Raw genomic sequence first — 24,860 nt, 5'->3', positions numbered from 1 at the left:
CACTGTCTCGGGCAGTTTGCGAAATGTGTCCTCAACGGAAGCCGCGTTGGTTCAATTTTAGGCGGCGTGCTCATTTGAAAGAGAAGAATCACCAAGAAGCACGGGAACAAGGCCTACCACCACTAAGTCAACTTTTAGGTCAATATTGTATGTATGTTTTTTAATCTGCAATCCTGTCCCATAAAATATGGGTTACATCGGCCAGTGCGCCTCAGTCTGTACTGAGTCTATACTTATATAGCAAAAGAAAATCTGTTATATAGCATTAGCTTTAGCATCTTACGTATACCAGTGTGGTTTTAGCAGCTAACGCAGCCTTATAAAAACGTGTTCAGCTTTGTGCTACATATAGGCTGCTGATATAGTGTCAACCAGGGCAATTGTTACCCGTGTACAGGTGGGAGGTTTGATTTGTGTAAGAGAGGATTGTGTCTAAATTTGTATCTCTGGCAGAAAGACCGAAGAATTACATTTTAATACCGGTCACATTGGGATTACTCGGGCTGAAATTGCCCTGTCGACTAGGCCCGAGGGAGCCGCGCAACTCTTTCACACGGTGTTTGTTACAATCCTCTTTCAAACAAATGATTTTGTTTGATTACTTATTTTAAATCTCTGTAAAATGGCTAATATTTGCAAGTGCACCAGACAAATTTGTTGGATTGAAATCAAACACAAATGGCACACGAATCGAACTGGCTAATGTGGCTAACGTGAACTTTTCTCACTTCTTGTTCATTTTAAGCTTAACATGGTTGCAGGGATAAAATGTATCAGTATGGTGAAGTGTGCTACGGGTCGGTTTCGAAGTACATTTGGGGGGGAGGGGAAATGTTAAGATCCGAGCCTTTTCAGTAAATTAGAGCAGCAGTTCGGGTGACGTGGGGAGAGGATTAAGTTAGGACGGTTAAGCCGGGTCATGGACGTTTTCAGCCACACGTGTTGTCTAATGTTCCGAATTTTCTTCCCTCCAAATAGATTTTTGCCTTCAATATTGCACTTTTAGTTAGATTTTGCTAATGTTTTACATATATCAAATAGATCTGTTGGTATATTAAAGTATTTAGTAATTTTATCGTTTCACATCAACTGTATTGTAATTAGTTTATCTGCTCATGTGCACATGGGCTTGAGAAATGATGCAAAATGAGCAACACCTGAGCTTTGCTGATGTTGGTTGTATTCGTACTGTCTGATCTGAAGCCCATGTGCGTCTCATCTGTAGTGTATATGCACATATTATAAATATTAGGGATTCAGGCTTGTCTAAATGGATTTGTTTTTCCCCAGGATGGAGTGGCAGCCCGATGAGCAGGGACTTATGCAGGTCCTCCAGCTCCTTAAAGACTCGCAGTCGCCCAACACAGTCACACAGAGAGCTGTCCAACAAGTATCCTTACTGGGCTGTTGAGTGGGAGGGTGTGCATTGTAATGATAGTGTATTATATCTTAGAGGTTTCTCACTTTCCACAATTAATGATGGGGCAAAGTCTAAAGGAAGCTCAACCAGTACCATGTTGTTCACCGCTGCTTCACATCCTCGTGTCAGACATTTTCTTTAGCGTTGCCAGAATGGAAAAAGTGTCCATTTATTGCCTGGCTTGGTTTCTTTTAAAGCCTTAACCGTCTTACTAGAAACTTGAACAACTCAATCAGTTCCCCGACTTCAACAATTATCTTATCTTTGTCCTCACGCGCCTTAAATCTGAAGGTGAGTAACTGTTGTAGAGAGATATATATAGATCTATATCTATATCTAGATATATATATGTGTGGGTGTGGGAAGTGCTGCATTGGAAGAAAACTTAAAGAAAGTGTCGTCTTAAAAGCAACATGTTGAGTGCCAGCAGCATACGTGGCAGTCACAAAACGTAACCATTTATTTATCTATTAGATTTGACTCTTTATTTTTAGCACCTGTGATAATGATGGCGGTTGGGGCTGCTTTTATCTCTTAAAGGGTTCATTTTTTCCCGTTCATGTTTGCAGATGAGCCAACTCGCTCTTTGAGTGGCCTGATATTGAAGAATAACGTCAAGGCCCACTACCAAAACTTTCCATCCGGGGTTTCCGATTTTATCAAACATGAATGCCTCAATAACATTGGGGATGCCTCGCTGCTCATTCGTGCCACCATTGGTAAGTTTTTATTTATCTTTTTTTGCTACCATCTCTCTTTGAATCTTACTCTCTCTCTGGAAATGATGCACAAATAAAATAACCTGACAACTAATGCAGATATTTGTATTCGTACTGTCTGATCCAGCACCAGTACAAAACCTGCTTGTGTTGAGTTGAAACCAGTCTCTGAAATCTGTTTCTTCTTTCTTCAGGTATATTGATCACTACGATTGCCTCAAAGGGGGAGCTTCAAACATGGCCTGAGCTGTTGCCCCAGCTCTGTAGCTTGCTTGACTCGGAGGACTACAACACTTGTGAGGTCTGCACATCATCTGCTGTCTGTGCCCTTTTCTTCTTTCTGTAGATCTATTGACCCCCCCCCCCCCCCCCCCCCATCCCAAACAAAAAGTCTGAAACATTTTTAATGACAGGTTAATGTCTGCTTAGTTGTACATGTCATTGCATTAATTCTAGTTTTAGTGGTATATCTTAGATAAAAGTCAAAGTCATGTATTATTACTTAATCCTTTACAAAGAATTGCACAACCTTATAGTAAATGACAGAAGTCTGCTTCAGAAGGGTTTTTTTTTCATTTGTTTGCCCACAACTTGTCAAATATTCAACAGAAAGTGGGCACATTGTGAATGCAGTCTGCCTGTGGCATATCTTCTGATGCCATCTTATTCTCTCCTCTTTGTCTGTGTATGTTTGCGTTTTGATTTGACAGCCTCTCTGTGTATGTCCGTGTCTCAGGGCTCGTTTGGAGCACTGCAGAAGATCTGCGAGGACTCGTCGGAGCTGCTGGACAGTGATGCTCTGAACCAACCACTCAACATTATGATTCCTAAATTTCTTCAGTTCTTCAAGCACCGTAGCCCAAAGATTAGGTACTGGATATAAAGAAGCTGCTTATAGTCTTCTAATAGACATTTAAGCTATATATATTCACTTCTATATTATGCCCACTAAGTTAATTTAATTTTTTATACCGAAAATAAAAAATATATAGAGAGAAGGAAGTTTGACAGTGCTATTAACATATTAATTGACATTTTAAATTCCTTCTCAATTTTCCCTGCAAATACTATGCAGTTGATTTTTCAAACCCTTCTTGTTCTATTGTATTTTTATCCTGTGCCATCACTGCCCACTACCATGAGAGCATGGTTGTTCTATATTATGCCCACTAGAGGTCACTCTATGATTACTTTTATGCACTATTAATTTATTTTATAAAGCAGCTGTTTTCTTCATTGATTTTAACTCGGTGAGACCTGTTGTTTTCACACCTCAATTTGCAACGTGATTAATGTTGGTTGTTTCCCCCCTTATTTATTTGTTTATGCATCTGTATGTTTAACTTCAAGTTATTAACATGAATCCTTCCCCTTTCAGGTCCCATGCCATAGCCTGCGTGAACCAGTTCATCATTTGCAGAGCCCAGGCTCTAATGGACAACATTGACACTTTTATAGAGGTGTGTTTCTATAGCAAATCGTATGTGATTTTCATGACGTCATGGTTATATTTTCTTATGTTTTTCATCAGAGTCTGTTTGCACTGGCGGCAGATGAAGACTCTGAAGTTCGTAAGAATGTGTGCAGAGCTCTGGTCATGTTACTGGAGGTCCGCATCGACCGTCTCATTCCCCATATGCACAGCATCATCCAGGTAGTCATTCTTAATCAATTCTCTTGTGCAAGAATGTGTAAAATATTGAGGACACACCGCTCAGGGAATTTTCAGTCATGCCTCTTGTATCTTCAAACCATTTTTTTTTTTTTTTTTTTTAAATCTATAGAGCCACTTTTTATTTCACGTTTTTTTCTCCTGCAGTACATGCTGCAGAGAACTCAGGACCCAGATGAGAATGTGGCCTTGGAGGCCTGTGAGTTTTGGTTGACATTGGCAGAGCAGCCCATCTGTAAAGAAATGCTGTCAGGTCATCTGGTGCAGTGAGTGGTTTATTATTTTATTTGTTGTATTTACTTATATTTAAATATTAAGGTTTTTTTGTTGATAATTAGCACCAACCCATTCATATTTTCCTTTTCTTCTTGCAGACTTGTACCTATTTTGGTAAATGGGATGAAATATTCAGAAATAGATATCATACTACTAAAGGTGAACCTTTTGATTTTTATACTTTTACAAGTCCTGCATTGTCAATCTGTAAAACCGTACTTAGTGCTCATGTAAAATGTGTCCAGGGTGATGTAGAAGAGGATGAAGCAGTTCCAGACAGCGATCAGGACATCAAACCTCGTTTCCACAAGTCACGCACCGTCACCTTACAGCACGAAGGGGGAGGGGATGAGGAGGACGAGGACATAGACGACGACGATGACGACGACGATGACACATTGTCCGACTGGAACCTGCGTAAGTGGCTTGGAAAATAAGCTGAAGAGGTTGTGCATATTTATGCAAATGTGCTAGAAACCACCCTAGTTGACACAGGGTTCAACTGTCACCTGAAGCACGATCATCATGAAAGATCTAAAAGATAATTTAAATATTTTTGGTGTCCTGACACTTCTGCTACCTGAACACCTTTCACATTTTCTCTACTTGATCTAAGAACCCTCCTCTTCTAGGCCCATTCTTCTACAGACCAAGCTACCAACACCCCCAATTTAAAGATATTTTAATTATTTTCCCCCTTTAACAGGGAAGTGTTCGGCTGCAGCTCTGGACGTTTTGGCCAATGTGTTCCGAGATGACCTCTTGCCCCACCTCCTTCCAGTCTTGAAGGACCTGCTCTTCCACCCCGACTGGGTAGTTAAAGAGTCTGGTATTCTTGTGCTGGGAGCTATAGCTGAAGGTAAGAGTTAAAAAGCCTAGGTTGAAAAAAATGACTGTATTGGGACAGGCCTACATTTTTTTTCTTATAGCTTGATTAAAAAAAAGCTTGATAGCCAGGACATTTTCTTGCTCCTGGATTTACAGATGCACTCTGTCACTTTTGTCAGGCTGCATGCAGGGAATGGTTCCTTACCTCCCAGAGCTGATTCCCCACCTCATCCAGTGTCTATGTGACAAAAAAGCCCTGGTCCGTTCAATTGCCTGCTGGACCCTAAGTCGCTATGCACATTGGGTGGTTTCCCAGCCCCCTGACTCCTACCTCAAACCATTAATGACAGAGCTTCTCAAAAGGATCCTGGATAGCAACAAGAGGGTGCAGGAAGCTGCCTGCAGGTATGCAGCTTTGTATTCTATTTATTTATTGGTATGTGGAAATGATGAAAAACCCAGCTCATTGATTAACAATGATACACTTTGTTCCCATAATATTCTCTGATCCACATTCTGCTTGATCTGTAGAATATGTGAATATACATATGCGCAGATCTTTCCCTGTTATCTCATGTCCACCATCCTTTCCCTAGTGCATTTGCGACCTTGGAGGAAGAGGCATGCACAGAGCTGGTTCCCTACCTGAGTTTTATTCTCGATACACTCGTGTTTGCTTTTGGAAAATACCAACACAAGAATCTCCTTATCCTTTATGATGCAATAGGAACCCTAGCAGACTCAGTGGGTCATCATCTCAATCAGCTTGTAAGCCTCTATTGCATTTATGCATGCTTTTGGTTTTTTTCCTCATGAAAGATCATAATCAAAAGTTTTTTTTTCCTCTTTTACAGGACTATATTCAGAAGTTAATGCCCCCTTTAATTGCGAAGTGGAATGAGCTGAAGGATGAAGATAAGGATCTCTTTCCACTGCTAGAGGTGAGATGAAGACACTTTTGGTATTTTTAAAAGTACATTATGTACTTATACATGTCAAAACATGTCTGGATATGATGAAACACCCAGCTCATTGATACAAAATGATACATTTTGTTCCCTTATTTTTTTCTGATCCAGATAAAAAAAACCATTCGGACTGTTGAAGTTGGAATTGTTTAGTGGACCATCCCTAAATCTGAATATAGCTTAAATTTTAAAAACCACACCAGTGCCTGGGAAAAAAAATAACTTGTCTGTACTTTTTCTCCCAGTGATGGGTATTTTTGTGTTCTGTCTGTTTCCTCCAGTGTCTTTCTTCAGTAGCTACAGCTCTACAGAGTGGCTTCCTGCCTTACTGTGAGCCTGTCTATCAGCGCTGTGTCACGCTTGTCCAGAAGACGCTTGCTCAGGCGATGGTGAGAACACCCCCCTAGTAATAGCACATGCTTTGCTTTCCAGAGGATGAGAAAGGTTAACACTTTCCTGCTGTGTTGAAATAGATGTACAATCAGCATCCAGACCAGTACGAGGCTCCTGACAAAGACTTCATGATCGTTGCTTTGGATCTTCTGAGTGGTCTGGCCGAGGGTTTGGGGGGACATGTGGAGCAGTTAGTTGCCCGTTCTAACATCATGACCCTGCTTTTCCAGTGCATGCAGGTATGATGGAATTTTATTATCATTTGTTTTTGTTTGTTTGTTCCCACTTTAGTGTATTATGTTTACCTTTATGGTCTGTGTTTTAGGACACTATGCCTGAGGTGAGGCAAAGCTCCTTTGCGTTGCTGGGTGATCTGACCAAGGCGTGCTTCCCTCATGTTAAACCCTGCATATGTGAGTGTGCATGTAGATTATTGAAAGTCTGATCTGTCATTCACTCTAAGGTTATAGGGAAGTGCCTGAAAAACATGACTTGTATCTGTTGTAGCTGAAGATGTAGATCTTGGTTTGTTGTAGAATGTATATGGCACTTTGTAACTGTATTGTAAATGGTGTGTATTCATTACCCTCAGCTGAGTTCATGCCCATCCTGGGACTCAACCTGAACCCTGAGTTTATTTCTGTGTGTAACAATGCCACCTGGGCCATCGGTGAGATTTCCATGCAGATGGGTGAGTGTTATATTTATTCAATATGTTGATATGTCATCATTCTGGCACATGACACAGAAGGGTAATAAAGGGTTGCTTTTTAACTTTTGTCTTTGGTTATTGTCTTGACTGAGCTGGTGATGCATCCAGTCTAATGTTGGTGTTTTTCCCTATTGTTTGCTGTTGTAGGGGCAGAAATGCAACCATATGTGGGTTTAGTGCTGCCACATCTGGTGGAGATCATCAATAGACCCAGCACGCCCAAAACCTTGCTAGAAAACACAGGTATACATACATATGTATACCTGTGTACATACATATACGCATATGTCACTGTATACAAGTGTTTTTACTGGCTTGAAGTCAAGTTGATACAAATTCTCTCTCATCCCTGCGTGCAGCCATCACGATTGGCAGACTGGGCTACGTCTGCCCGCAGGAAGTTGCACCACAGTTGCAGCAGTTCATCAGACCCTGGTATGTCACGATGACTTTTAAAGTGTCGCTTATCAAATTCATCCGCTCAATATTTTCATGCTTCTGTTCAGGTGCTCGTCACTGAGGAACATAAGAGATAATGAAGAGAAGGACTCTGCCTTTCGTGGAATCTGTGTAATGATTGGTGTTAACCCTGCAGGGGTGGTGCAGGTGAGGTGACATTCGTAAGAGTTGAGCTGCTGGATTTAGAGATTTCTGACACAACGTGCCATCTGTCTCCCCTTTTCAGGACTTTATTTTTTTCTGTGATGCCGTGGCGTCATGGGTCAACCCCAAGGATGACTTGAGAGACATGTTTTATAAGGTTAGTTAACTGAACTTGTCCTTTCTGAGTGCCCAGTCTCATGGGCGAATCTGATGTTCCTAGAATTTACTGCTGTGCCACCGCACTGTGATGATCACCTATCAGACATTCGAAATCTGATGTCATAATGTGGATGATTTGTGACTGAGGAGTGTGGAAATCCCCTATACAGCAGTTTGTCTTACACAAGTCTGGGACATATGACGTTGGGGTGAACATGTAAAACGCGTTCTGCACTCATTATGTTGTGCAAACTTAAACTAAATCATTTCATCACCTAAGGCTGCATTCTAATAAATAGATGAGATGCAAATATTTGTTGACCCACGCCAAATGTAATGCTGCTTTTTCTGGTTTAGATCTTGCATGGTTTCAAGGACCAGGTGGGGGAGGAGAACTGGCAGCAGTTCTCTGAACAATTCCCCCCTCTGTTGAAGGAACGACTGTCGGCCTGTTACGGCGTGTAACTCAACATTCTCCTGCTCCACAGGAGGACTCTGACCTGTTAGGTATGTTCAGGAATGTTCACATAACTGACCCATTCTGCTGAGGTTGTTTTGCTGACAGTTTTGCTGTCTTTAACTCTTTTGATGTGGAGATTTCATGTCTTGATACGTGTAATTTGTGTTTGGATTACTTCTGGATTAAGTTATTGTTTTGTAATATGTCTATATTCTTGTGCTTAGTAGAGAACAGCTTTAAAATTACACAATTAGGCTTTAAATCTGAACACAGAACCCACACTGTGTCCTCTTCTGGAAATGATGACACACCCAGCTCATTGATAAGCAATGATACACTTTGTTCCCAATCAATTGTCTGATCCAGAATCGTGCTTATCTTCCACCAAATGCTTCATTTTGATTGTCTCTGTCCATATTGTAAACGGAACGCGCCTCTTTCTCTGTTTTTCCCCACCAGGTTATTGTAGGGGAGGGTTCCTGGGGTCATCACCGCACTGCCCAGATGTTGGAGGGAGGAAGAGCTGAGACGTGACTAGCTTTGATACTCCACACGGCAGACGGCCCACTTTACCCCTGCGCGCTGTCTCTCTAAGGGAGGGTGGGAGGAGGGTGGTGGGTAAGGGAGGGTAGACTGGGAATATTCGCATACCTCTCGGATTATACGCCTCATCAAACGTGGCTTTCACCAACTGCAGGGATCCTTGAGTAGGCAGACAAAACATAGGGTCTGTTTCTGATCTGTCCCCCATGTTTTGATTGTTCTGTGAAGTGCTGACTGGGAGGGGAGGGGTGTAGTAGGTACATGCAATGAATAATCTGAACCAGCACAGGGCACCACAGTCCCAACTACATCACACCTAACCCATTGTCTCACGCATGGCTGTGTTCAAACACACCTGCGCCATAGGTGAAACAAAGATGCTTTAGTGTGCAACCACCGTAAATGTGCAGACTTTTTTTTTTGCACTTTCAGAGCTGAGTTTGCAAAAAGTCATTCGATGTGCATAGGCTGAATTTTCTCTTCTTCAAATGTACATGAATTTCATTTCCTTTTTTCCGTGGTTGCTAGTCCTTTCTGACACTGGGTTCCATTTTCTCCCCACCTGTCACGGAGAAAAAATACACAGCAGGTCCTTCCTCCTTAGGTTTTTTCCCGGTGCGCTAATGCATGGCATATGATCACCTCTTTAAGTGACGCATGTTTGAATGTCTGTCTTGTTGCATCCATTATTTAGCACATATTACCATTATAGGGAGGCTGCTATAATTTGAATATTTCAGTGCTCAGTTCATTTGTCTTAACATTCATACCTTCTGTCTAATCAATTTACCCATAGTTCAATAGAGGGCCATCAGAACACCGCCTGTAAGTAGTTCAATCTCAAAATCCCCACATCTGTTGGCTCAAGAGAACCTCTGAAGATGACAGTTAAAATACTGTAGGCAAGGACAAGAACCCTTTTGCTGCTGCATCGTTTTTAGGATATTTTCCAAAACGCCCGTGGCGAATGAATTTATTCTTACTGATAATAAATGCACTTTTTTGTAATAAATTTAGACTTTCAAATGTAAAACAGTACAGTAATGCTATAATGACCTTATGGATTTTTTTTGTCCTAAGTGTTTTTTAGAAGTGTTTATGGCTTACTAAAGTAAGCACAATGTTAATGATGAAATGACAAGGGTAAAGCCTCTACATAGTTCCAGGTCTCTTTACATAGTTTTGCAATTTATCTTTAAGACAAATAAGATTTTAAGAGGACAGAGCTCAACAGTATTTTGGATCCGTGTCAAAGCCCATTGTTCAATCCACTGCTTTTTTTTTTTTTTTTTTTAAATAAAAAACACAATGGCTTCCCAAGCCATGAAGGCTTCCTCTTGGCAATCTTGCATGCTTTTCAATCGGTTTTTTTCTTGATATACTGTTTGATGGGATCATATTGGCAGCTTCTGAGGAATTTATTCAGATATATATGATCTCATTGCAAAGGCAAAAAGATGAATTGGCCACTGCTTGAACATCTCAAACCACAACTGGATGCATTTCTCTAAAACTGTTCAGTAAAAAGCTTTCCGTAAAGTTCTTAATTTCAGTATGTTGTATTACACTAAGATATATACACATGTCAATTACAAACACTTTTATTTTTAAAGGTTCACAACACTTGTTTTAATTTATTTTTTTTAAATATTTAATTTGTTTTTAGTATTTTTGTGCAGCATTGCACAAATTGTTTTGGACTTTAAAAGTTTTCCCCCCTTTAATTCTTTTTATTTAAAGAATTCTGTTTTCGTTGTTTTATAGCGGACCATTTATACGACACCTAATGTGGTTGAGCTGAAGGAAAGCCAGTGCTTTAATGCAACATGTGAAAGGAAAAAATGTTGAAAACCAGTTTAAATCCGTTTCAATTTCACGTAAAAGGAAATAATTTGATGTAGTAATTTTTTGCGGCTCTGGTGCAGGTGGGGATACTATCTGATGTATCCTTTTTATTTTTGTCAAGAGGGGAGAATAAAGTTTTTCTATTAAGTTTTGTGTCATCTAAACATTCTGTAATCTTGAATTGTGTTTTTTTTTTAAAAAGAAAATTAGAAATTGGCTTGTGTTCAGTTTATAATTCTGCTTATATTTTAAATACGCTGTTCTTAGGCTCTAAATTCAATAGAGTAAATCCCAAATTTGGGAATGAGTACACAGCACACTGAGTAAGTCAATAGTCCGACTGCCTTCCCAACACTTTGGCTGACATTTACCGGTACTTCATCCTGATGAGCAGGCTTTACCAGTTGGAACAGTTACTAAATATTTGATTTTAAATGTCAGTCAAGGGCAAACAATATGTTCATTAATACATTAGACTGACTTGCTTTGTACATAAAAATAGACACTTTAACTCTTATTTTGCATAATTTGCACCTCATTGCAAGTCACCTTTTTATGATTTGCTATGCAGTTTTTCTGCAGTATTTTTAATAACTCATCTATACTCTTCCTGCTCCTCTTATCATTTGTGTATATTGCTGTTCCTGAAGAGAAGCAAACTGCCTGTTTTCCAAAGAAATTTCCTTTTCATTGACACAACCAAGAGACGTGTATGGACCTGCCATTTTAGTTGATGGTATCATTAACCTTAAGGCTATAATAAAGTGTTGCTCAGCCTGCTCCACCGGCTTAAGAGCCTCTCCCTCATCCTGACATGTTAAAGATATACGGTAAGCCCGCTCAGACGTCTGTGCATACACCCAGAAGCTTTGTTGAGGAAGAGTCCCATCCATCGGCTCATTTTACAGGTAACTTAAGGGGTTTTTCAACAGTTTTACGATAATGGGTCTTTGTGCGATGGTGGGAAATTGTTGACTTGCTTTGTTTTGTTTTTTAAATTATTACTGTCGGGTTTTGAATTTTCAGATTCCAGATTTGGGCTTGCTTCTTGTTTCAGGGACATAACTCCCGAAAACAGCTGGATTTCATGTTCAAATTAATTGGCATTTCTGTGTTAGGACTCTGATCTAGTTGCACCTGCCAGTTACTGGTTTCTTGGTGCGTTCCCAAAGGTAAATATCAGGACGATGGTCTACCCTGTCCTGGGATATGGTGACCATGATAAGGATTGAGTGCGGTTGAGGGAACATGGGTGGATGCAAATTTACCCCAAAGTGCACATTTAAGCTTTTGTTGTAACAAAAATGTCAAAATATTTCTGATATTTGACAACGACATGCCTTCCCCATGCAATGCTCAGAAAACTACAGTTTATATTTAACATTTAGGGACAACAGCAGGGAACTGTTGTGATGTTTCAGTAAACCTATATTGTCTCCACCCTAAAGCAAAATGGCACACGAGTTCCACAAACCCAGGAATATCTACAGAGATTGTGAGCCCTTTCCTGAGGATACACCAAGAGTCCGGGGTTATGATTTCAACCAGGGGGTGGACCATAAGGCCTTGCTGCAGTCGTTGCTGAACACGGGCTTCCAGGCTACTCAGTTTGGCCGGGCCGTCCAAGAGGTCAACCGAATGGTAGGGTTGGAACCACCTGCTGACTGGGATCAAAGTTCTTTAGAACTGAAACAAAATGCCTCATACACGATGTCCTTGACGACAGATTGAGAAACGCAAGCAACCGTGGAAAGTTATGGATGAGAGCAGCTGTAAGGATCATCCACCCCATTGCCCTTGCCTGAGCAGCTGCACCATCTTCCTGGGCTACACCTCAAACATGATCAGCAGTGGTGTCAGGGAGAGTATCCGCTACCTCGCACAGCACAGAATGGTACAACCTGCCTTTTGTGAATGCTAAATTAGATGAATGTGCTAAATCCAACTCAATGTGAAGGAAAAATTACTTCTACAGTACAAATTATAATTTGTACTGTAGAATTGACCTTTACTCTCATTTATTGTCCTGAAGGAGCTTCTGAGCTCTCAGCGACCAGATCTTGTTTTCCATTCTTCCCAGAGACAAAGCAATGCTGAGGGGACAAACAGGCTAGATGATTATGTTGTATCCAAGGTTGGCATCTTCTGTTTGGGATGGTGAAAAACAGGCTGGCTGGTACCATACATGGTTGATGCAAGCCAGTAACCTTCCTCATACCTCTCGGTATGAATGTCTCACCAGAATTGGTGCTGGCTGATCAGTAAACTTTATTTCCATACTAGTCATCTGAGTCTCCTGTTGGTCAATTCCACAACTTGCGGCATTTCCACAACAGTATTCTCTTGGGTTGATCCTTTCTCCATAGGTTGATGTTCTGGTTACCACGGCTGGAGGGATAGAGGAAGATCTTATCAAGTGTTTGGGCCCAGTTTATTTGGGAGAATTCAACCTGTCTGGCAGGGATCTTTATGTAAAAAGAATTAACAGGTGAGGAAACCTGTACAATGGCGATTGATCACGACTCATTGTTGATTTCCATGTTGTGACTCAATTTTTGCTGCAGGATTGGCAACCTTTTGATGCCAGAGGAAAACTACCGTTTGCTGATGGAATGGATGGAACCAATTTTGAAACAGATGCTGCTGGAGCAGAACACTCAAGTGGGGCTGGGTTTTGGGGTTTTTGCTTGGTTTTTCCTTTTGCTCTGCTCTATGTGTTAAAAGCTGGGTATGGGTCACGTTATATTTCCTCTTCAGTTGCTCAAGAGACACAATTTTTTTTAAGTTTTATTTTTAGAACAGAAACCTGATGAAAAATACACATTTGTTTTTCATCTCTTAGGGAGTTCACTGGACTCCATCAAAGGTGATCCAGCGATTTGGCAAAGAGATCAACCACCCTGAATCTGTTTGCTACTGGGCCTACAAGGTGAGTCCTGCACACCCAACTGGAATTGCAATGACCCAAATGTATACGAAGAGGAAATGATTTAATAGTTGTATTGACTATTCTGACTAGTTGGGAGTTGTGTGTTGCAGAATGACATCCCGGTGTTCAGTCCTGCCTTAACAGATGGAGCTATTGGAGACGTGTTGTATCTCTTCTCAGTTGAGAACCCCGGTTTGATAGTAGACATCACTGAAGGTACATTTTTAAAATTTGTAAGCGTGCCTTCGACTGGTCCAATGAAACGCGTTTGGTTTCAGATATCTCGAGGATGAACAGCATGGCACTGGCTGCCAATTCTTCAGGAATAATCATTTTAGGAGGTGGTGTAGCCAAACATCACATATGCAACGCTAACATATGGGTAAGTACTTCCTGAGAAGTTGTGATGTTTGCAAAGGTCTTCAATCATTGATACACTACCCACATTCTAGAAAAGCATCAATCATGATGTGGCTGAGCTGCAGACTTTCAGCCTTTTTATGAAAACATGGCACTTTCTGCAGAGTATTTACATTTTCTGTGGCTCATCGATGCTTTAAATTACAAATGTACAATTTACTTATTTTTCTTCCCTGTTATGAATATATTGGCATGAAAAGTAAAAAAAAAAGTTTCATTTTGAGAAGTTATGAATTCAAAAACAATCTTTCCTTCTACGCTTAAGACCATGAATGTGACGGGTGCAATTTAGACCCAAAAGCAGCACTCTGGAAAGCTGGAACCGTTGGTAGTGACCATTTATTAGTACACAGGCAGACAGGGAAACAGTCCGGTCTTCAGGCTCAGGGCCCGCACAAAGTCTATGGGTGTCGGGCTCGGGGAGTGGGTTTGAGCAGAGCCAGAATGCGGAGCCGAGGGGGGGCGGACGGGAACCCTCAGAACCGTACAGTTCCGTTTACAGCAGGCAGGAGAGACAGAGAGGGGCTTAGAGGAGATGAGGCTGACGATGTAGCAGAGCAGACTGGGGATGAGCAGCAGCAAAGTCGAGGCCACGCGGAGCGGTCAGGACCAGGTGAGCAGACAGGAACCAGAAATGCTGAGGCAGAAGTCGTGGTCAGGGACGGAAGGCTGGTGAGTTTACTGGGAGACAGGCGGTGCAGGCAGGTCAGGGGCAAACAGGTTCAGCAACAGGAGGTCAGGCAGATAAGTGCTGGAGAGTCTTGCATGGAAACGCTGAAGAACAATCTGGCAAAGACTGAGCGTGCAGGGGAGGCTTATAAACTGGGCTGATTGGGAATGAGCTGCAGCTGTGCTTGCAGGTGAGTGGTGTTGAGCTGACGTGTGGGAGTGGCTGGCAGGTAGAGAGGAGCAGAGGCAGGGAGAGTGGAAAATTACTGAGGCTGGGGCTGTGACAATGAAAATGAAAATGAAATCAAACTCAGTCCTAGTCAGTTCAATGTTCTGATTTATGTACTGGCAGAAGAAAGGGGCAGATTTTGCAGTGTACGTGAACACTGCCCAGGAGGCCGATGGCTCTGATTCAGGGGCCAAACCTGATGAGGCCGTCACCTGGGGCAAGATCAAAATGGATGCCAAACCTGTGAAGGTATTTCTGAAAATCTCTGAGTTTGGTGTAGCAGTGGCAACATCAGCAATGTGTTACTACAATATATAAATATGATGAACAATCTAAAGTTTACTTGGACTGATACCAGTCCAGCCCTGTATACTTTTTAAAACAATCACACAGATTTAAATGTATGAAGATGCTTCATGGTTTTTTATGCCTTCAATGGAAGTTATTAAAAACACATAATAAATATATTACTCTAAAATGATAGCCTTAAGAACTGTATTTTAAGAAAAACTGTGGCAAAAACAAAAAAATTACATTATAAGTATCTGTGTGATATGAGCCCTTCTTGTTTTTATGGATTAAAGCAGATGCAGAATGGATGGAAAAAGATCCCCCGGTGTTCCATTCTCCTTTTTTTTACACAACTTTTCCTTTTGTCCTTCCAGGTTGTTGCTGATGCTACTTTGATTTTCCCTCTACTGGTTGCAGAAACATTTGCAGTCAATGCTGATAAGCAGTAAAATACAACACTACATTTAAGCTTTTCTGGGTTCTTTGCATGTTTGTTTTTTTTGGGTAGTAGTTATTAATAGTTAACAAACTCCAGAATGCTGTGGGGAAAGTGTTGTGTGATCACGTATGTTAAAATATACATCTTCCTAATAAAGATTGTTCAAAATGACCATTTTTGCCGATCTTGTATATTTATAGATTGTCATATGTGGATTTTCTTTCTGTTTGTGCATATTTTAAGGAAACAAAGAGTGCTATTCATTCTGTTCCGGTTCTTCCCGTTGGGGCGGGTTTGCGTTGTCATACACATTGATTAAGAACACACATGCTTACATAAAACATGGGCAACACAATCTGTAGATATTATTGTGCAATATGTTTGTGCTTCTGAATGGGAACCAAATGAATTGGTCCACGTTAACGACACTTTGGTCGTACGTCATGTGAACGGGAGATGACAGCGAACCACAAAACGAACGTACCCCGGACCGTTGCCCAGAAACTGGTTCTTGACGTAAAAGTATATGGGCTTCAATTTTAAACGTTGCAGCTCGGCGGCTAAAATGCATCGGATAGGAAAAAATTTGGAGGTGAATTTTCAACATTAATGTGAGACAAGACGGGGAGTGCTATGCTTCTATGCCATCAGTTATAAACGGCTGTTTACTGAATAGGTTAGCTTTAGTTAGCATTGCTAAAAGCTAGCCTGCTGCTTATCAGCTGCCACTATTTAGCTTTACGTATTTGCTTGTACGTATTCAAAACCCTTTGCAAATTGTGCCCAATGAAATTAAATACACATTGAATGAGCGGGGAAGTAAAATGCTAAAATTTGTTGCGACGAAATCTCCTCGGTGTCGCTATTTTGTGAAATCATTTGGTTTTATTTTGGTGACAGTGCATGAGCTGTTGGGTGTTGAGCACAGTTAGACTTTAAAGAGAAGATGTCTGACACGGGAGACCTGCAACAAGGAGGTTCAGGTGCTGTCGAGGAGCAGGATGGAGCAGCTGAGGATCCAACCACATCACCGGGCAGTGAAGCGTCCAGCCCGGCCACCCAGGGGTACGATGCTCTCATGTACTTGGCATTTGAACTATTAAAAAAATAAATAAATAGAAGTTAATTGCCGTTCATCATCTTCCCTCCAGCCCTCATGCAGATCACTCGGGCATAAACTCACCTTCTCCTGAAGCAAGCGGCCTGCTGTCATTACCCTGGGAGATGGTAACTCATATCGCTTCACACCTCCCTGCTCAGTGTGTCATCAGTGTGCTTCCAAAGGTTTGTGATAAGCAGCTCAACTTGCTTCAAATCATTCAATTTATTAGGTCTACTATGGCACATGTGTATATTAAAATAAGTTTTGCTATTAAAGTGTACAGTTAGGACAATTAGGAATACACTTACATGATTGATCGGTGGAAAGATGTCTCCGATTTCTAATGTGTTGTATGTGAGCATGCATGTGTGATTTTTAGGCATCTTCTCTATTGTTATTTTTAGGTCTGTCATGTATTAGGTAATGTGGGTAAGGACAACACTGCTTGGCAGCTCCGGGCACGGAGGCTAGTAGGATCCAGAGCCGGGTTTCCCGTAGGGCCACGAGAGGACATCGATTGGGCTTCTGCTTGCCTAGAAATGGAGCAGCTGGTAACCTGCTGGACAGGCCAGGCAGACTTTGTGGCCAGATTGATTCAGCAGGATGAGGAAAAGATTGAACAAGTGGAAGAGCAAACGATGCCAGGGAGGCATGTGGAACCAGCTGCAGAGGGGCAGCAGGGTGAAAGAGAGGGTGAGATAGAGGGTGTGGGGGTAGTTGCACAGGAGGTTGCGTATGGCATTGATGAAGGGATGGAAGTGGCCATGGAGGGTGAAGATGGCGAAGTTCAGCCCAACGAAGGGGCAGACCACCTGGCAAGGCTGAGGGAGGCATTGGGAGAGAGACTGGACCGCGATGGTGCAGCATTTCTGGAAGATGAGCAGGGCCACAGGATGGCAGTAAACGCTGATGCTGGGCAGGAAGGAGAGCAACCAGATGACCCTGGGAGTCTGGGTAATGGAAAAGCAGAATGGATGGAGCAGCATCAGTTTCCCAGAAGCCCCAGCCCACCTCCTATACTCGATCGCATCTCCTTACCTTTAAAACACTTTGCTCGGATAGATACAATTTTGCTTATGGGGGAAGAGGCGACAATTTGTGCCACAGGTTCCAGAGACAGGAATGTGCATCTATGGGACTTACAGTCAGATGGCGGCAAGCTGCGGCACACGTTTGCAGAACGCGGTACCTTCAGTACCCACCAGGGTTGGGTCTGGTGCCTGGGATCCCAGGGAAATTCTTTGGCATCTGGGGCCTTCGACAGCACGATCAGATTGTGGGACCTGCAGGCATGTGGTGCAGAAATGGGGCTAATCAGGACCGGGGCTCCTGTTCACTGCCTCTCCTATCAACCAGATATGTTGTTGGCTGGGACAGTGGACCGAAAAGTCAACATGTATGACCCCAGAGGTGAGGGGGCTCTGAAAAATATGCAATTTTAAATGAGGGGCAAAGTGAATAAAGCAGATGTTTTGTGTCTGGGCTTGTGTTTGTTTATTCTTTTTTGTTCAAAGTTGCTGAACCTCTGGTGAAAAGCCTTCGTCTCCACAGTAATGCCATCATTTGCCTGGCTGCTGATGACAGGTACATTGTCTCTGGGAGCACCGACTGCACCGTGGCCATGTATGACCGCAGGGCAGGCAAAGCCTTGAAAAGACTTAGGGTAGATTCATGCACAACTTCTGTAGTTTTGTTTTTTTACGTGTACACATATTTTCAAATTTAAAGAGAGTTCTGTCCATCCCGTCTAGCTGAACTCGTACCTGATGTCCGTGAGCTACAGCGGCTGTGAAATGTGGGCAGGAGACAACAGAGGATATCTCCACTCCTTTTCCATGGCAGGGACTTTAAAAGCCGTGTCGCAGTTTGATGTGGGACACACAGCTATGATCACTGGCATCCACAGTTCTCCTGGAAGCCTTTATACCTGTTCCTCTGACAGCACTGTCAAGGTCACTTAGGGCACTGTTACTGACTGACATTACTAATGTAGCTGTCTGAACAAATGTAAATTATGACTGGTTTTATTTCAGGTACATATTCCGTGTGCACCTCCAAGAACTTTGTGTACATTGCAGCACCGAGGTGGAGTAAATGCGGTAAGGGACCAGATCTTTACATTTTAAGATAAAATATAAGGCAGGAATCCCCTTTGAAGATGAAACTATTAATTTTTGTAAGAAAGTAAAACGTGAACCCTCACTGCATTGCACTTATTTTTTCAACTTATCACACATATGTCATTGCAATTATGATCATATTCCTTAAAATGCACAGCTGTGATGTGAAATAATCATTTTTATTTTTTACACCCTTTTAGCTAAGCGTGAATGCTGGAGTCCTCGCTGTTGCATTCGGGGAATTTTATGCTGAAATCTGGAGGCCGAGAAAATGAAGGACCAAGGCCTGCAAATAAGGTGCCAAGATGGGAGGTGTGTGCACAACGAGGTCCAACAAGGCCAGGCCTTCTGTGCACAAGTAATGCAGCTGGAACGTTCATCATTAGGACCCATATTGTATCACTACAAAGTTTGTGATGCTTTCATAACACAAGACAGAAGCTGACTATTGTGTTTTTGATTAGAACCTGGACAGGTTGTAATGAATTAATGTCATTATCCTGCCACATTTTGCAGCTAGATTTATATAATCCGCACTGTGGTGATTGCATTTTCGTGATATTTCTGTCAATGCAGAACTTAAACAGCCGATTATGGCTTCAGCAGAGGTTGCCATAGCGACCGGATCAGAGAATTAGATAATCAAAAAGTTACCTATGACACCAAAAATGGGATTTCATTCCTGGGTTTTGCTTGGGTCTCCACAAAGATTAGAGATGAGCTTGTATGACATAGAAATGTGATTTATTGCTGAAGTGAAGATGACACCGAAGACATTTGTTCTTTTTAATCGCATTAAATGTTATCCTCAATATTTAACTCAATCATGCCTTCACCCTTTTTTTATAGATCACAGTTGTTACATGGAAAGAGCCAAACATACAGTGTGTCTTCACCCTCTTTTGTGTGTGATTTACAATAATATTTACAATAAACAAAACTACAGTGTATTAAGTTCTTTTTTTTTCTTTTACATTGATTTTTGTTCTTTAAAAAATGACTCTACCAAAAAAGTCTAATGCCGTCTACTGCTAACATTTCACAGACTATTGCAAAAACAGCTATTTATCGATGAAGCAACAGTTTTATGGAAGCTAATGGAAAGGCTAACAGCTGTCTGGATGTCATGTAAATGTAAAAATTGGCTTTGAATTTTTTAAAATTGATTTAAAGAGCAATGCTAAAGCCCGTAAGAATGCAGTAGACATTAAAAGTTTACCCTTTCACTGACAGAGAGAAAAATCTAAACATTTTATCGTAGCCTTCTGAGACCTTCTACAAATCAAGTCATCTCTGTTGAGGACACTTAAAGCAGTGCACAGGTCTTCTTTTCTCTAAAAGGGTTGGATGATGCAGCGATGCCCATGAGCAGAGGGTCGCTGCGCCTGTGCTCCTGACAGTACTGGACCAAATCTGCAGCTGTCAGCGAGATCTGAGGTTTGAAGCAATTAAAAATGGATACTTATTAAAACAGAAACATTAGTGTCAACATATGAGAGAAACTTGGAACAAGCATGCAAAGTTGAACTTGCCTTTATTCTCTCCATGCCTGCCTCCAGTTGAAGTTGATCCACCAGTTTCCGTGCCTGAACAACACTGTTGCTGCTGCATGCTTTACCTGACATTACCTTACATGCAGTCTGAAAAAGAACCACATTGTGACCTTATATCTTATGTATCTGCATCAAAGGAAGAAACAGAAAAATAATAGTTTACCTGATCCAAAGTGTCTCCTCAGGGTGTGCACGATTGTCTGGTCAGTGAGTGTCCTGTCTTTCCTTTTTTAAACCCCCCCCCCCACCCCCAACTCTTTTACTCACCCATGGAGTCATTTCAAAGGGTTTGTGACTTTAAAGGTCATACATCACAGAGTTTGAAATGTCATAAACGTCACATCTCACCACAGATTTAAAAAGGGAATTATGATGCATTCTATGCATTCTCTTTACGTAATGTAAAATACAATATGAAATATAAATGTATTGATTAATAAAACTATTTAAAAAATAGACAATGTGTCACATTTCAGGCCATTCAGAATACAATATTACAACGCGAAATGAAATGTGCTCAGATTTGTCCCTTCACACTCGCCGTAGTGGATCGAACTTCCTGTTCCTGTGTGTCACTAGCGTGTTGACAAAAATGGTTCTGCCAGTACTTGTTTTCTCTTGTTACAGTTAATTGCTTACTAAACAACTGTATTAACCCGACAGCGACAGCAGGTATGCTTACACCTATATTAAAATGTTTAAACCAGAGTAAGAAGACGCGGCAGTTTGACAGCTCATGTTGCTTCTGACGCACATGAAGGGATTTTTTCGTACAATGTTTAATAAGCGCTAGCTTCAGCCAAAGCTCATGTCCGGGCACCGACACTAAGCTCTACGGCAAAAGATGTTTCAGAGCAATGAGTCCGAGTGGAGCGAAGAGATATCGGAAACGTCGCGATGCGGATCCAAACACAAGAAATTACCTTGAGACTGATGGCATGAAGACAGAGAGACTGCAAAGCAGAAGGGTATTACAGCTCAATGAGAGAGAAAAGAGGGCAAAAAGAAATGAAAAGAGGCTATAAGAAGAGTTAAGGCCAGTGCATTGCTACAGTCAATCCCCTGTCTTAACGGACGAAAACCAGCATGAGCCAGTCCGGGTTTAGTACCGAGTCTGGCTTGGGTCGAAGGATATTTATTCTCCATGGAATCAGTTCCACTAAAATCCTGAGAAAACTTTGGACAATGTTCAAAACGCAATAGCGCCATCTACTGGCTCTAAAGTGAACTACATCCGTCACCCCGTCATATTTTGTATCTAGTTAGGTTTAGATTTAACTTACTTCTTTATTGTGGTTGTTGAGTGTGAGTTCACTGTTAGGTTGAACTAAATTCTTTGTTGAATTTGCATTTGCTGAATCCTTGATCTTGATCCGACTCCAATTTTTGGGTCAAAATCTCACTGGTTATGAATTAATTTACTGTCTATTTTTGCACAGAGAAATGGCCGGCCAAGCCCCTTCTGTCGCCACAGAGGCTGTTCTGAAACCCAGTTGTGATCTCCCAGAGGATTTGCCAAAGATCAAAGGCTATGACTTTAACCAGGGGGTTGACTTTCAGGCGGTGCTGAAGTCTTATCTCACAACAGGCTTCCAGGCCAGCCGCTTGGGCCTGGCAATTCAGGAGATCAACCACATGGTGATGAATGAACTGGTTTAAATCTTTTTTTTTTATTTTTATTTTTTTAATGAGATTTGACACAGATCCAGTGATGTCATCTAACATCTCCACACTCACAGATAGAGAAGCGTCTTGAGCCAGTGGAGGTGGGTGAAGAAAATACACATCAAGAGGCTGGTGGAGCCAAGCCAGGCTGCACCATCTTCCTGGGTTACACCTCCAACCTCATCAGCTCTGGGGTCAGAGAAAGCATCCGCTACCTGGCAGAGCACAAAATGGTACACACTTAACTAACCTTTTGGTGCCAAATACCATGTACACAACTTAGTTTACCAGAATCCTCCCCCAAATCTGTGCTAGGTGGATGTAATTGTGACTACAGCTGGAGGTATTGAGGAGGATTTTATCAAATGTCTTGCTCACACGTACTTAGGGGACTTCAACCTGCCTGGCAAGGAGCTCCGCCAGAGGGGCATCAACAGGTACTTTGATACACTACACCTCTGATGTTCACATGAAAAATGTTCGTTTGTATGGATGGACAAATTAAAAAGTTGGCAGGAACTGTGATAGTGGCACATGTACTGAAGACTCTCTTCTGTGTGTGCATGTCAGAATAGTTGCACATAGTTGTGCTGTTATCACAAGTAGAGGAAAATGTCAAGTCTCATTTCAATGTTCTATACTGTATAATACAACATGTTGATGGCTTTTGTTTGATTTTCTACACCCCACTGCTGAATCAAGGATTGGGAATCTGTTGGTGCCAAATGACAACTACTGTAAATTTGAGGATTGGCTGATGCCCATCCTGGACCAGATGGTGTTGGAGCAGAACACAGAGGTGGAAATCTTTATATACTTACATATAATATATAGTATTTGTATGTTATTAACCCAGCATAGATGAAAACACCATGGTCTTCTGATGTTCTCTCATAAGACAGTCTTTATTCCTCCAGGGTGCTCGTTGGACCCCATCAAAAATGATACATCGACTTGGCAAGGAGATTAACAATCCAGAATCTGTTTACTACTGGGCTTACAAGGTGAGGGATTTAAAGCATCCTACACCTAGTTGACAACATATACTGTGTTTTGAGTGTGTTGTGGGTTTTTATTTTTCCATCGTGGGGACAGTTTAATATTTCATTGTGTCTTGTGTCAGAATAATATTCCAGTCTTCAGTCCTGCTCTGACTGATGGCTCTCTGGGAGACATGATTTACTTCCACTCTTTTAAGAACCCAGGCTTGGTTTTGGACATAGTGGAGGGTGAGGCACAACATTTAAAAAAACAAAAAAGACAAGGTGGTGTTGTGCTTTTTAGCAAGGTTGGTCTTATCATAAATGTGGATTTCTTTTCAGATATTCGCAAGTTAAACAGCCAAGCAGTGTTCGCCAAAAGAACCGGAATGATTATTTTGGGAGGAGGGCTGATTAAACACCATATATGCAATGCAAACCTGATGGTAAGGACAGGATCATTTGTCTCATGCAGAATTGCTCCCTCTACATGTGAAGTTAGCAGTTATGTCTTGCCTCTGTTCTGTCTGCAGAGGAACGGTGCCGACTATGCAGTGTTTGTCAACACTGGCCAGGAGTTTGATGGCTCTGACTCTGGGGCAAGGCCTGATGAGGCTGTGTCCTGGGGAAAGATCAGAACTGACGCCAAACCCGTGAAGGTACTTTTATATGCCTTGACCAGACCAATCAGATAAGACAAAACACCCTTTTTTCTAGTCATTTCCTTCTCTTCCCTTAATTATTTCACTCGTTATTCAAATGTTTCGTGTAGTTTTCACATACCGATTTTCAGACTTAAGTTCTGACATAATGTCATTTATTTACAGTTCTTGTGAAAAAAGGCAGATGTGTACTTTTCAGTGAAATTCATTAGAGTTGCACTGTGATGGTTAAGTTCTCTGAGTAGTGTATTATACATAGAATATCACAACAATCACCAAGTGCAATATATCACAGCATATATAGCTACAGTTATTCTCAGTATGTATTGAATATCGGGCTGCTCAATATCATCGACAACGAGCTGCAGTACACATGTTGGCCACACGGGAGGAGTGTCGGTACAGAATTCTACTGTGCGGGTGCAAAAAAAGAAAGACAGGATTATGCAGCGGAGAAATTACAAAAATAAAGTTGCATCTATTTGTTTTCTTCTCCCTCCCAGGTATATGCTGATGCATCATTAGTCTTCCCTCTCATCGTAGCAGAAACCTTCGCACGTCGTGCTGACGCAATGACTGATGGCCTTAAAACAGAATAAATAACTTACTTAAACACTGTGCATGAACTCAACAACAATTTAGTCATTCTGCTGACACTATGGTCTCTCTTTTTAGAACATTCATTTTAGTCTGGTTTGTGAAACTCAAAGGTGTTTTTCTCTTTTACGTTTTAAACTTGGAAAAACCAGTATTGTTTTACCTTCTCTGTAGATGATGAAGCATAGCATAAGTCTGCATTAAATGTAGGTACAAGAAGAGCAAGAGACACCATTATGGAGCCTTTAATTTTTTTTCTTATTATATATTTATCTTTCATACTGAAGACAAATACATTGTTCATCTTCTCATTCATCCTAATAGGATGACTGTTCATTCTGTGTCTGTGATAAACGATGAATGTATCATTTATCTTTTAAATAAATTGAGTTTAAGAGGACCTTTACGTGCACCTCGTGGTTTTATTTTGTTCAAAGACCTTTAGGTAATCACGTGAAAGTCTGATTATTGTGGTCACTGATATTTCTGGTATTTGCATGTGAGTAGGACGGCCGCAGAAATGGTCTATATAAATATGTATATCCCTGATTTGTCATCTGTGTCTGTAAACACTGAACGCGATTGGTGAAAGATGAGGAAAAACAG

General features: G+C 41.5%; 5 protein-coding genes and 1 non-coding gene across 9 annotated transcripts; 5 read left to right on the top strand and 1 right to left on the bottom strand.

Annotated features, from left to right (window-relative positions):
- Nucleotides 1–21: 21 nt before the first annotated feature.
- Nucleotides 22–10,762, top strand: LOC101073588 (transportin-2). 2 transcript variants are annotated; one of them, XM_003964566.3, is made up of 25 exons: nt 22–147; nt 1,291–1,390; nt 1,636–1,711; nt 1,990–2,139; nt 2,334–2,440; nt 2,876–3,009; nt 3,518–3,599; nt 3,671–3,793; nt 3,959–4,077; nt 4,186–4,246; nt 4,333–4,504; nt 4,794–4,946; nt 5,095–5,320; nt 5,512–5,683; nt 5,770–5,856; nt 6,165–6,272; nt 6,357–6,515; nt 6,602–6,689; nt 6,869–6,967; nt 7,136–7,231; nt 7,348–7,423; nt 7,495–7,594; nt 7,674–7,748; nt 8,108–8,257; nt 8,670–10,762. In XM_003964566.3, the coding sequence occupies exons 2-24, from the start codon at nt 1,292–1,294 to the stop codon at nt 8,213–8,215; spliced, it is 2,670 nt and encodes an 889-aa protein (XP_003964615.1). In that variant the 5' UTR covers nt 22–147; nt 1,291; the 3' UTR covers nt 8,216–8,257; nt 8,670–10,762. The 2 variants fall into 2 exon arrangements, with proteins under 2 accessions (XP_003964615.1, XP_011602215.1); XM_011603913.2 differs by having other exon boundaries at nt 29–138.
- LOC115250086 (small nucleolar RNA SNORD41) lies at nt 1,131–1,201 on the top strand. The gene has a single exon (XR_003888647.1). It is a non-coding gene; the product is annotated as a small nucleolar RNA SNORD41 (small nucleolar RNA).
- Nucleotides 10,763–11,389: 627 nt separating the features above from the next.
- LOC101063502 (deoxyhypusine synthase) lies at nt 11,390–15,747 on the top strand. Its single transcript, XM_011603919.2, has 10 exons — nt 11,390–11,506; nt 12,047–12,239; nt 12,325–12,492; nt 12,965–13,086; nt 13,163–13,259; nt 13,441–13,527; nt 13,638–13,743; nt 13,806–13,909; nt 14,969–15,094; nt 15,511–15,747. Exons 2-10 carry the CDS (start codon nt 12,051–12,053, stop codon nt 15,583–15,585), a joined length of 1,074 nt encoding a protein of 357 aa, XP_011602221.2. The 5' UTR covers nt 11,390–11,506; nt 12,047–12,050; the 3' UTR covers nt 15,586–15,747.
- Nucleotides 15,748–16,007: 260 nt separating this feature from the next.
- On the top strand, nt 16,008–19,744 carry fbxw9 (F-box and WD repeat domain containing 9). The gene is made up of 8 exons (XM_011603920.2): nt 16,008–16,167; nt 16,476–16,640; nt 16,727–16,859; nt 17,082–18,087; nt 18,192–18,340; nt 18,429–18,629; nt 18,711–18,776; nt 18,998–19,744. The coding sequence occupies exons 2-8, from the start codon at nt 16,522–16,524 to the stop codon at nt 19,070–19,072; spliced, it is 1,749 nt and encodes a 582-aa protein (XP_011602222.1). The 5' UTR covers nt 16,008–16,167; nt 16,476–16,521; the 3' UTR covers nt 19,073–19,744.
- A 135-nt stretch (nt 19,745–19,879) lies between these two features.
- On the bottom strand, nt 19,880–20,593 carry LOC115249805 (guanine nucleotide-binding protein G(I)/G(S)/G(O) subunit gamma-12-like). Its single transcript, XM_029835978.1, has 3 exons — nt 20,514–20,593; nt 20,330–20,437; nt 19,880–20,229 (listed from the first exon to the last, which is right to left on the bottom strand). Exons 2-3 carry the CDS (start codon nt 20,420–20,422, stop codon nt 20,104–20,106), a joined length of 219 nt encoding a protein of 72 aa, XP_029691838.1. The 5' UTR covers nt 20,423–20,437; nt 20,514–20,593; the 3' UTR covers nt 19,880–20,103.
- Nucleotides 20,594–20,875: 282 nt separating this feature from the next.
- Nucleotides 20,876–24,654, top strand: dhps (deoxyhypusine synthase). Of its 3 annotated transcripts, XM_011603923.2 has the most exons (10): nt 20,876–21,022; nt 21,790–21,988; nt 22,090–22,248; nt 22,331–22,452; nt 22,718–22,814; nt 22,933–23,019; nt 23,139–23,244; nt 23,338–23,441; nt 23,529–23,654; nt 24,161–24,654. In XM_011603923.2, the coding sequence occupies exons 2-10, from the start codon at nt 21,794–21,796 to the stop codon at nt 24,254–24,256; spliced, it is 1,092 nt and encodes a 363-aa protein (XP_011602225.2). In that variant the 5' UTR covers nt 20,876–21,022; nt 21,790–21,793; the 3' UTR covers nt 24,257–24,654. The 3 variants fall into 3 exon arrangements, with proteins under 3 accessions (XP_011602225.2, XP_029692470.1, XP_029692472.1); XM_029836610.1 differs by having other exon boundaries at nt 23,139–23,441; XM_029836612.1 differs by having other exon boundaries at nt 20,881–21,318; nt 23,139–23,441.
- The last annotated feature ends 206 nt before the right edge of the window (nt 24,655–24,860 follow it).

Source organism: Takifugu rubripes, chromosome 5, assembly GCF_901000725.2.
Source record: "Takifugu rubripes chromosome 5, fTakRub1.2, whole genome shotgun sequence".
Taxonomy (NCBI): Eukaryota; Metazoa; Chordata; class Actinopteri; order Tetraodontiformes; family Tetraodontidae; genus Takifugu; species Takifugu rubripes.
The sequence above is the reverse complement of the archived record's forward strand: the minus strand, read 5'-3'. Positions and strand labels throughout refer to the sequence as shown.

Coding starts and splice junctions, on each gene's coding strand:
- LOC101073588 (XM_003964566.3), top strand. CDS start 1,292: ATGGAGTGGCAGCCCGATGAGCAGGGACTTATGCAGGTCCTCCAGCTC. Junction 2,140..2,333: donor GCTCATTCGTGCCACCATTG/GTAAGTTTTTAT, acceptor TTCTTTCTTCAG/GTATATTGATCACTACGATT. Junction 2,441..2,875: donor AGGACTACAACACTTGTGAG/GTCTGCACATCA, acceptor TCCGTGTCTCAG/GGCTCGTTTGGAGCACTGCA.
- LOC101063502 (XM_011603919.2), top strand. CDS start 12,051: ATGGCACACGAGTTCCACAAACCCAGGAATATCTACAGAGATTGTGAG. Junction 12,240..12,324: donor TCCAAGAGGTCAACCGAATG/GTAGGGTTGGAA, acceptor CCTTGACGACAG/ATTGAGAAACGCAAGCAACC. Junction 13,744..13,805: donor GATAGTAGACATCACTGAAG/GTACATTTTTAA, acceptor GTTTGGTTTCAG/ATATCTCGAGGATGAACAGC.
- fbxw9 (XM_011603920.2), top strand. CDS start 16,522: ATGTCTGACACGGGAGACCTGCAACAAGGAGGTTCAGGTGCTGTCGAG. Junction 18,341..18,428: donor AAGCCTTGAAAAGACTTAGG/GTAGATTCATGC, acceptor CATCCCGTCTAG/CTGAACTCGTACCTGATGTC. Junction 18,777..18,997: donor ACCGAGGTGGAGTAAATGCG/GTAAGGGACCAG, acceptor ACACCCTTTTAG/CTAAGCGTGAATGCTGGAGT.
- LOC115249805 (XM_029835978.1), bottom strand. CDS start 20,422: ATGTCAGGTAAAGCATGCAGCAGCAACAGTGTTGTTCAGGCACGGAAA. Junction 20,230..20,329: donor CAGGCATGGAGAGAATAAAG/GCAAGTTCAACT, acceptor TTCAAACCTCAG/ATCTCGCTGACAGCTGCAGA.
- dhps (XM_029836610.1), top strand. CDS start 21,794: ATGGCCGGCCAAGCCCCTTCTGTCGCCACAGAGGCTGTTCTGAAACCC. Junction 22,249..22,330: donor ACCTGGCAGAGCACAAAATG/GTACACACTTAA, acceptor AATCTGTGCTAG/GTGGATGTAATTGTGACTAC. Junction 22,815..22,932: donor TGTTGGAGCAGAACACAGAG/GTGGAAATCTTT, acceptor TTATTCCTCCAG/GGTGCTCGTTGGACCCCATC.